Source organism: Salmo salar, chromosome 14 (assembly GCF_965601325.2).
Source record: "Salmo salar chromosome 14, fSalSal1, whole genome shotgun sequence".
Taxonomy (NCBI): domain Eukaryota; kingdom Metazoa; phylum Chordata; class Actinopteri; order Salmoniformes; family Salmonidae; genus Salmo; species Salmo salar.
In genome coordinates, this window is record NC_138304.1 from 86,628,532 (window position 1) to 86,638,903 (window position 10,372).

The 10,372-nt window shown below is 40.6% G+C and overlaps 1 protein-coding gene across 4 annotated transcripts; it reads right to left on the bottom strand.

Annotated features, from left to right (window-relative positions):
* Window positions 1-2,107: 2,107 nt before the first annotated feature.
* On the bottom strand, window positions 2,108-10,365 carry cfap69 (cilia and flagella associated protein 69). Of its 4 annotated transcripts, none has more exons than XM_014142637.3 (23): window positions 9,983-10,365; window positions 9,790-9,849; window positions 9,598-9,663; window positions 9,128-9,237; window positions 8,966-9,042; window positions 8,783-8,881; window positions 8,430-8,582; window positions 7,916-8,093; window positions 7,627-7,750; window positions 7,440-7,488; window positions 7,136-7,257; window positions 6,738-6,969; window positions 6,290-6,454; window positions 6,054-6,169; window positions 5,493-5,611; window positions 5,320-5,401; window positions 5,031-5,223; window positions 4,681-4,821; window positions 3,837-3,913; window positions 3,443-3,640; window positions 3,152-3,238; window positions 2,952-3,056; window positions 2,108-2,501 (listed from the first exon to the last, which is right to left on the bottom strand). In XM_014142637.3, exons 1-23 carry the CDS (start codon window positions 10,118-10,120, stop codon window positions 2,328-2,330), a joined length of 2,865 nt encoding a protein of 954 aa, XP_013998112.3. In that variant the 5' UTR covers window positions 10,121-10,365; the 3' UTR covers window positions 2,108-2,327. The 4 variants fall into 4 exon arrangements, with proteins under 4 accessions (XP_013998112.3, XP_013998110.3, XP_045550798.2 ...); XM_014142635.3 differs by having other exon boundaries at window positions 8,705-8,881; XM_045694842.2 differs by having other exon boundaries at window positions 8,705-8,881; window positions 9,745-9,849.
* Between the last annotated feature and the right edge of the window lie 7 nt (window positions 10,366-10,372).

The window sequence follows — 10,372 nt, forward strand, 5'->3', positions numbered from 1 at the left end:
CCGAAGAAGCCTGAAGGAGGAGAGATTAGAAATGAACTCGGTTTACTGTTTTATCTGTGGATTAATTTTCGGAGTAGAGGACCTTGTGCATTTCAGGTAAAATAACAACCCAATGTTTATATCCCAGGACAAATTAGCTAGCAACAACAAGCTAGCTGGCTAAATTGCCATAAATGTTTAATGCTTTTCGACCTGTCTCCAAATTAATATAATTGGTTCAGAGTTTGTTTTGATATTTCAACCCGCGTGTCCTGATTGTGTCTGGTGTGGGTGGACAAAATCAACTTGCGCGATGGCACACGCGGTTTGGTCAGCATGTAAGACTTTCCGTTTTTATGATGTCACTATAACATTTTTAAATACGCTTTCTCTTTTATAGCATGACCATTCCCATCAGTACAGACGTCAGTTTAGCTTTGATTTACATTTGGTTGATTTGTCAACTAACGTGAATTCAATGTGAAATCAACAAAACATTTTACCATGTCACTGGATTTAGGTAAAATATTGGGTGAAAAAAAGACGAAATTCCCTTATGTTGATGACTTTTTGCAAATCCAATCAGTTTTCCAAGTTGATTCATCATCATCACATAGATTTTTGGGGGGGGATTAAATTATATGGAAACAACATTGATTCAACAATTTTTGTCCCAGTGGGTTGTAATCGTCAGTTACAACCAATGATGTATATAAACCTTGGATCGCTGATGCAATTTAATTGCCATTGAGAGGCTTTGAAGTCACCGGTCGGGGCATACTGGCACTCCCCAGTAGTAGCAGTCCTCCATAGGAATGAATGAAATTCCATAGTATTTAAATTAAATGTTTCAAGGGCAAAATTACATGTATTTAAGTATTAATAAATGCATTTATATAGCTTCCAAAATATTTTTTTTACAACGGTGGGGGAGTGCGATGGCTTCAATACAGCGCCCCGTTTGACCTCTTTCTGTGTTTGCAAACATTGCTGCAAGTTGGTGGCAGAACAAGGGGGAGTTCTTATAGAACTCCAGCAAAAAAAGGCTCTATTTACATGTTGCTTATGAGTGCATTTCCCAATACTTTTGAATTATAATTGGATTTTAAGGCTTGTATATATGTCATGCTCAATATAACGTTTGTGTCATCATCGCAAATCAACTGCATTATATTAAAAAAACACTTCAACCAGTAAAATGGCTCTTTGGCTTTTGCTACAGCCTATATCAATGAGCGTTAGCATTCTAGCTAACAACTCCTACATCCAAAATAGTTATTTTGCAAAGATCACATCCAAATATAATCCTTGAGACTGTTCAAGCAAGAATCAAAACATTATTGTAAGCGTTTGACAATCCAAAAAGGTAATTTTGTTCAGAAGTAATAAAAACATAATTCTAGGCTTTGTTGAATGGGAGTATGACGGCGAAGGCTTTCTCACTGCCGCCAAAAGTCACGCTCATCTGTGCATGACGTCAGTGTGTCGTGTACTGGAAAGGGGTATTATAACCTTTCATTATGTGATTTTTATTTTATTTATCTTCATCCAACACATCCAGAACTAGTGGCCTGACCACAGCACAACCAAAGACATTTCCTTTATGGAAACAATATTTTCAAACCAAAGGAAAGCAGGAAAGCGCCATCTTCCCCATCTTGACACACTAGTTGCCTTGTTTAGTATGGGTCTTTGTCTATAGTCTGCAGAATACAAACATGTGTAGTCATGTTCAGTTTGGCCACAAAAGGCAGTCAATTCAGAGGGGGAGGGGAAGGTAGACTACAGGATGCTGATTGTGGCCTCCTAAATGACTTCATCCGTCAGTCTGCACACTCAGTAAATTGAAACATTATTGCCAAAAGCAGATGCTGGTAACATACTGGTCTCGATGTAAACTGCTAATCGCATCACAAAATAGTTTAGACCATCACGAAACATGTGAGCACCAAGTAGAATCTTCATCATAAAATGTATCTTTGACATCAAAAATGAAACACCTTGTGCACTGAAGGTCAAAATGAGGCAATGTCCTCACAAATGATTGTGAATTCTGTCGATTGCTACATCAATATTTAAATATTGATAAATTCCACACAAAAAAATAAATCAGTCCTAGGCACAATGACAAAATTCAGTTACAGCACAATTTTAATCATTTCAAATCTGTTTAATCCATCCATTAATATCTGTTCCTAGTAGATACTAGTAGTCTATTTTTGATTGTTCATGCTGGATTGATGAATTCCTGTCTGTATGTTCACTCTCAAGCTAACACACCAAATTGTACATGGAGACAGTAAATAGTGAACCAACACTGAGCAAAGCTATAAGAGGAGGTGGGGTATTTATTTGACTGAAACTGTGTTGAAATACTCTGGGTCCTCAGTGGCAGTGGGGAGTTTCCTCAGGGCTCCACCCTGGATGGGCACCCTCTCCAGGGCCAGCTCTGTATTGGCCAGGGGCCCTCCTGTCAGGTTGGCTGGAGTGCTCTCTACAGTCATCACCCGCCCACAGAATTTCTGAAACAACACACACACACACACACACACACACACACACACACACACACACACACACACACACACACACACACACACACACACACACACACACACACACACACACACACACACACACACACGTTTTAAGGCAGTGGGGAAATCAGAGCAACAGAACAAGCATGGAAACAGGGGGGCATGGTATATGGCCAATATAGCACGGCTAAGGACTGTTCTTAAGGCAAGATGCAATGCGGAGTGTCATTAGCCGTGGTATATTGGCAATATACCACAAACCCCCGAGGTGCCTTATTGCTATTATAAACCAATGTAATCAGAGCAGTAAAAATAAACGTTTTGTCATACCAGTGGCATACCCTTGATATACCATGGCTTTTAGCCAATCAGCATTCAGGGCTTGAAGCACCCAGTTTATAATTACAGTACAATATCTGCATCACAATGACTTACTGTAATTTGTAAGCCATGAATCTGTGTAGGATGGAATATAGCTTCCTTGTACTTTGGTTTAGGTCTGGATGAGTAAATAGTTCTCTCCTGATGCTCTTTTGTCTCCTGAAATAGAAATTGATAAAGTAATCAATCAAAGTCTTCTCTACAAATAGCACTTTCAAAGAAAGATTAATCGCTAGAGGCAGATATAGGATAACCTTTAAAATCTTGTAATTTGATGTCTTTGCCACAAAATGCTCCCAAGACTGGGCTGTAAGCTCCTGCTGTTTCCAGTTGGAACTTATCTGTGATATTAAGAAATAAACAGAATAACTTAGTCAGACCTTAATTATTTTAGAGCCCTTACACACATTGGGGCCATTTGACCCCAGCTGTTATAATGTCATGGGCGCACACACACACACACACACACACACACACACACACACACACACACACACACACACACACACACACACACACACACACACACACACACACACACACACCTCTGTATACATGCGTTTCTCCTCACTGACGTCCTCCTTGTCCCGTTGCTCCAGCATGCTGCTCTGCTGTGTGGTGACTCTCCTGGCTGTGTCCTCTGTCATCTTAGCAATGGTATCCAGGGCCTCTTCGTCAGGGGTGACTGGTCTCACTCCCTCCAGGCTCAACTCTTTGGAGATCTCATCCCACACCTCGCCAACCTATTGAGATAGCTTACCGTTAAAAAAAAACCCGTTTTTCTTCATGATTTGACATGGTTTTCTTTTCTTCTTCTTGTCTTTGTCAGTTTGACACTGTTCTGACTGATACGGATATCATGTCAAGCGTATTTGTGTGTGACTGACCTGTTATAAATGTACATTCTAGGATAGGCTAAGAGAGGACACAAATGTTCACCTTAAAGTCCAGATATCTGGTGACAATGCTTAGGGTGATATAATCTTCAGTTGACAATCCAGGCAGGGCTTCAAAACCTGGAATCAGAAGCATTATTTTACCCAAGGAAACAACTCACAAACACACATCACTGTAAATCAAACATTTGTGATAATTTCGACATTTCAGGGTGTTGGTATGGCAATTGCTCGGCATCGGACCGTAAGGTGCTACAGAGGGTAGTGCGTACGGACCAGTACATCACTGGTGCCAAGCTTCCTGCCATCCAGGACCTATATACTAGGCGGTGTCAGAGGAAAGCTCAAAACATTGTCAGAGACTCTAGTCACCCAAGTCATAGACTGTTTTCTCTGCTACCGCACGGCAAGTGGTACCGGAGTGCCAAGTCTAAGACCAAAAGGGTCCTTAACAGCTTCTACCCCCAAGCCATAAGACTGCTGAACAATTAATCAAATGTCCACCGGACTATTTACATTGACACCCCCCCCTCTCCATTTGTTTTGTACACTGCTGCTACTCACTGTTTATTATCTATGCACAGTTACTTCACCCCCACCTACATGTACAAATTACCTCGACTAACCTGTGCCCCCGCATACTGACTCGGTACCCCCTGTATACAGCCTCATTATTGTTATTTTATTGTGTTACTTTCTATTATTTTTTACTTTAGTTTATTTGGTAAATATTTTCTTAACTCTTCTTGAACTGCACTGTTGGTTAAGGGATTTTAAGTAAGCATTTCACGGTAAGGTCTACACATGTTGTATTCGGCAACCTGTGACAAATAAAGTTTCATTTGATTTAATCCGTCCCTTCAAAATAGTAGTCAATTGTCCTTTACCAAGTTTACAGAAGACAGAGTAGATCTTGGAGCGAAGGTTCTCAGACACATCCATCACTGCAGCACTAGGCCTGTTAGCAGGCAGTGATACCTGGGAATCCTCCTCCTCTTGGTAATAACACAGAATAGGCTTCTTGGGATCTAGCCATAAAATAGAAAAGAAAAGAAAAACCATTTCTAGCTTTAGTAGTAGGATGTTACTGTAACTCCATTATGAAACAGACAGAAACAGAGGCAACATTTACTGTACTAGTCAAAGAGTATTGACCTCACTGCATAGCATTTCACTGTCATTGTGTGATTGTTAACAGCAGTAATCCCACTTAATTTGAGTGATACCATGGACCCACCTGAGATCCTTCCATAGAGGTCTCTGCTCACCCCCAGCTCTGCCTCTTCCTGCCTCCAGAGCTGTAAGAGTAGCCCCGGGGTAGTCAGGCTCTTCTGCCCTCGCCAGGCCAGGATGTGAGACATCGTCTTGGGGTTATCACACAGCTCCAGCAGGGTTCCAAGGACCACGTTCTGCATGTTCCTAGGGCTCGACTGCAGGTAAGATGGGTTCAGAAATTCAACATGGTGCCACAGAAAAAGTACTGCTTGAGCTACACCTAAGGATGCCACACCAAATAGTGTACTTACATGAAGCAAGTCAAGCAGAAGGAAAATGCCTTCTTTTTCCAAAAATACATCTTCTGTGGTGTAGCATCCAACGATACAGGACCTACAGTAAAACAATAGCCCACAAATGAGAACATACAGTACAAGAGTCGCAGATGGAAGAAGTAAACCGATGTATTGGTAAGTGAACTGACCAGACACAATCCACGGTGGAGAGGATGAGTTTGTTGTGTCCCAGCCCACTGTAGAACTTCTCCGTGCTCATCTTGAGGAAATGCACCGTCATCTCAACTCCCTCCGATCCAAACAATTCCTGAGGCATATAATAGCGTGGAGTTATACCCATGTTAGTCTCCATTTAATTTCAATGAAAGCGAAAACATCATAGCGCATTGAGGCTTTTTAACTGCTGTTATGAGGGTGAGTAACATATCATTCTCCAATATCCTCTTTGAAGATGTTGTATTTGTATATATTAGGAATACCCATTTCCTGCTGCCAAGGCAGCAGCTATTCTTCCTGGGGTCCAAACACACTAAGGCACTTACATTACATTTAAACAAAAGATAAAACAGTATATCATATAACATTATTACACCACAACAGATCTATAATACCACCATACAACAATATTAAAATGTATGTGTGTGTAGAGTACGTGTGCTAGCGCTTGTGCATGTATGCGTGTGTCTGTACCTTTCTGTGTGTCTCTTCACAGTCCCCTCTGTAATCAAGGTTCTTGATCTTAGTTTTACCTTTCTGTGTGGATTGTTCTCGCAGAGTGCTGACAGAATCAGCTGAATGTCAGCCTTGATCTCCAAGGTAATAACATCCTCCTCCTCAGGACTCCCCTCCATCTGCATAATGATCACTGGGAAAGTTGTGCTCAATATTATGGAAAAACACAGATCCTTTGTGAGGCTTGCATTTGAAATCAAAATATCCATAATAGCTGTAATATTCCAAAAGGGGAGGTTCCGCCTGTCATTACCAAGCAGCTGGCTGATGGCTCCTTGATCAAAGAGGTCCTGGTTGATTGCTTCGTTGCCTAGGGACGCCATGGATCTCAGCAGCCTCACACAGTAACGCATCTGAGCCTTCTTACTGCCCCTCCCTCCAGTGCCATGGAAACTATGGCCCTGTCCAAAGTAGGCATCTGTTGGGCATAAACAATGATGTGATACAAACAATAGTTGCAGATCAAACCAAGTGACCAATTTCAAGTTACATTAAATTCATAGCCAAGTCATCATAAGTGGCCAAACAAATGTGTGAGGAACCAGTCTCTGAATTACTCCCACCATACAAGCCCAATATATGAAATTAAGAACATTGCTTTGGAGAAGTCCATCTGCAACTAACATTGTCTACACACCACTACTTCTGTTCAACTCCTGTCCAAGTTTGTGGTAAGTTCCCAGTGTGTCCCCTCTCCTCACCTCGCTCAGTGCACCACTCCAGCAGCAGCAGAAGGCAGGTGTTTCCCTGGCAGGTCATGTAGTCATCCAGCATCAGTGGAGCCACGGTGGCCAGAGTGGCCAGAGCCTGCAGCTGCAGCTCCTCCTGCTGGACAGTGTTCCAGTTGCGTGGCCCTGACTGGCCTTCTGGAGGAGCAGCAGTGGGCTTCACTAGGTGGAGCAGGGCCAGGACAACATGGCCCTCTTTGAACAGCTGGTAGACACAAACATCATGTATGAAGTTACAGTTTATAACGCGTCAGAAAGTATTAATAAATTGTATGTACTCTGGAATGTTTTTCAGACTATCAATGGCACACTAACGTTAAATAATGCAGCTAATCGATCGTTCACAATACGGAAGTAAAATACTCATTTACCTGGAGAGCAGATAAGTCTTTTGACATGACAACAACCAGATTTAGTAGCAACCTTTTCATCTCAAAATCTTCATTGTTATAGGATAGCTTGAGGTTGCGGACCAACGGGTTGTGACTCTTGACTTGGATACAAAGAAAAATAATATCAAAATAGTTCATGACCATTCAACTTCATTTGGAAGATAACATGTAACAGATTTACTTTATAATGCATAAATTATCACTACTTACAAACACATCATCATTTATATTTATATATATATATATATATATATATATATATATGAGGCAAAAAGAGGCTTACGTTCTGGAAACGTAACAAAAAGAACGAGCTGCTTGGCAAATAAACTCTCCTGTAAATGAGGACAACCACTGATGAGACAAACAAATATCAATAACATGTGATGCTTGAAGTGTGGTATGATTATTGACAATTGATGACATTCCTGTGATTTACTTCCTGCTTTGATTTAGTAATACAATTTGCTTACAATGAGTGGAGATTTGGGGTTTTCAGCTATGAGAGTTGTGATCACCAGTAGATCATTCCTGAGTTGGAGGTCATAATGTCGAAAGCCATTCAGCAGCTGGTGCAAAAATGCCTCTTTCAGAGCCCTATGTTTGATACAATAATAATCATTAGTACTTCATTTCCCTTCACATATTACACAGTTAATTTGTAATGGTTGTAAACACTTCTTCAATGTGAGAACTGTTTATTGCACTCACTCATGCAGAATGTGAATGAACTCTTAAAAAATGTAGGTAAAAGTCCCATACATAATACAGTCCATGTTGCTGAGTTGAGCTGTAACCTCCTCTTTGCAACCTCTCTCCAGCAAGTTCCATAGGATCTCCGAGGAGCGGAATAGGACTTGCCCTGATGGGTCTGGCTCATTCATATGGAAACAGATCTGCTGTGCCCCCTGTGCCTTTAATATTAGGCTACAGTTCACATCTGTGTACAAAACATACATGTGACTGTAGGAGGTGGAATAAATAGAGAATGACTCCTTGACATTGACAGAGGTAAACTGTAAGTTACTGCTATGATTGGTCCTTCTTTAAAGAGCTACATTATCTCAAGAGCTACTTTCTCTGATGAAGGATAAAGGGCTCTGATCCAAAGTAGTGCACAATAAAGGGAATTAGGGTCCCACACTACCAATGTTCTGACTTTCCCTAGGTCTGGGATTTCCGAGACTATGCCATTTGGGAAACATACAGAAACTAATTCATACAGAAACTAATTCACCAGTCCTTTATAGCAATTCATGTTTGAATTGTTATTTACCAGAGGAGCTGGAGAGCATCTGAAGAGTCTGTAGGACATGGAGCTTGACTGCAGGCTGGTTCTCCAGGAGGGCCATGGACAGGACCAGAGTCTCAGCCAGCCCACTCTTCTCCAACAGCTGCACCCTGTAACCTAGGCTTGTAGGGTGGAGTCCTACAGAAAATAGGATATTACAACAGAAGATAATAAGCATATTTCTGTGAAGTGGTACACCATTTCAGACAGGTGAATGTCTTACAACTAACACAACCTCAATATCATTTAAAATGGCTCACTCATTGAATGTTTAGAGAATCTGTGAGAGGGAACAGCTGGCTTTGAGACAGCTGCAGGCTTTGAAAGACTGTCCATACCATCCACACTGTGTTTTGATGTCACAGAGCTGTACACGGATATAATAGAGTGGCAGATTTGGTTCCTCACATCAGCGTTTGGCACCCTCATCAGGAACCCTGCAAACATAAAATAAATTGGTATCACATTTGGATGACCATAGATGCTTGTATGACCACAGCAGTACTGCATGCGTTACGTACCCATCTGAGAGAGTGATTCTTTGACAGTCTGTGCGTAGGTCACTTCATCAGAGGTCTTTTCCTTTAGAAAAGGAAGCCTAAGTAATACAAGTTACAGTCTGTAAGCTTGTATTTGGTTTGAATAAGCAAGAACAACCGATTGAACAAGCAACAACAACTTACCTACAAATCTTCAGTAAGTCACATAGCACTGAAGTATATTCAGGGTGATCTTTGGACTTCTCAGCACAGATATATAAAATCTTAAAAACATCAGCCAGCTCTTTCAAAAGCTTGAAAAATTAATTTTAAGGACAAATAAGCATGTGAAGAAGTAGCTTAACTATGGAAATAATGGTCTCTAAAAATACCCCATGGAGACATGCAATATCTCATAACTATAATTATTTCTGGGCAATAAAAACGCTGAACCCCAAAATAATTAGCTGGTAATTGGGATCGAGGGAATTCAATGTGTCTACATTTGGTACTCGGAGGACATGACACTGCCTAACAACGTAGGCTTATCTATTTCCAAAACATCATTAGGGGATATGAGTTAGAAGAGTTTACACCCTGGCACAATTAGTTCTGAACAAGAAAATAATCAATCAACCCACTGAAGTCAAGAAAAAGTCAGGTAAGAAGGATACAAAGCCTTTTTGACGTCTTTTCACTACTTTCTTCAAAGCAAAAATCTGTCTCTCTTTCAAAGTAGCCTGAAGCAGAGATAGAAATGTTTGATTAGCATTTGGCATTTCCATTGAATGAATAACGTAGTTTATGATTTTGTTACTAACCTAGTAATAGTTTAATGATTTTGTTGACAAATATTTATCACATACTGCTAAAGGATCCTCAAGAAAATGTATCACACGACTGAGTTCAATAGGTTTAGTGAGAATCTGAAAAAAAACACATGAATTCATTTGATAAATTCACATGAATCCAAATTCATAAGACAAAGTTACATTTCAAATAAAAGTTATGACAAAGTAGTTTAAAACTAGTCAAAGTAGAAAAATATAAATAACTTACCTCCTGTTTCTCTTGATCATTGTCTTTTGCTATATGTTTGATAACTGGGATCGCAGGTTTTCTTCGATGCACTTTGGCTTTCGATCCAGTTGAAGTTGTTAAATAACTTTTAGTCATTGCAGCCTCCGATGCAAGCATTGCAAACGCGTTTGTGCAAAAAAAGAGTTCCGCATGTACAACTGAAGGTTTTCAGTTAGTTGACATAACAAACATTACAAATACATGGAAGAAAATAACTATAGTCGATGCCTCTCACAAAAACACCTACTTCTGTGTTGGCCTCAGACCTACCTATGTGCGCCTGTATGCGTTACTATGGTTATCTCCCTACTACCACAAACAGAAAATACCACATCTCGAAACGCCTACTTTTCCCGTTCTGACACACCG

Coding starts and splice junctions, on each gene's coding strand:
- cfap69 (XM_014142635.3), bottom strand. CDS start 10,120: ATGCTTGCATCGGAGGCTGCAATGACTAAAAGTTATTTAACAACTTCA. Junction 8,882..8,965: donor AGAATCACTCTCTCAGATGG/GTACGTAACGCA, acceptor TTATGTTTGCAG/GGTTCCTGATGAGGGTGCCA. Junction 3,239..3,442: donor AGAAACGCATGTATACAGAG/GTGTGTGTGTGT, acceptor TTAATATCACAG/ATAAGTTCCAACTGGAAACA.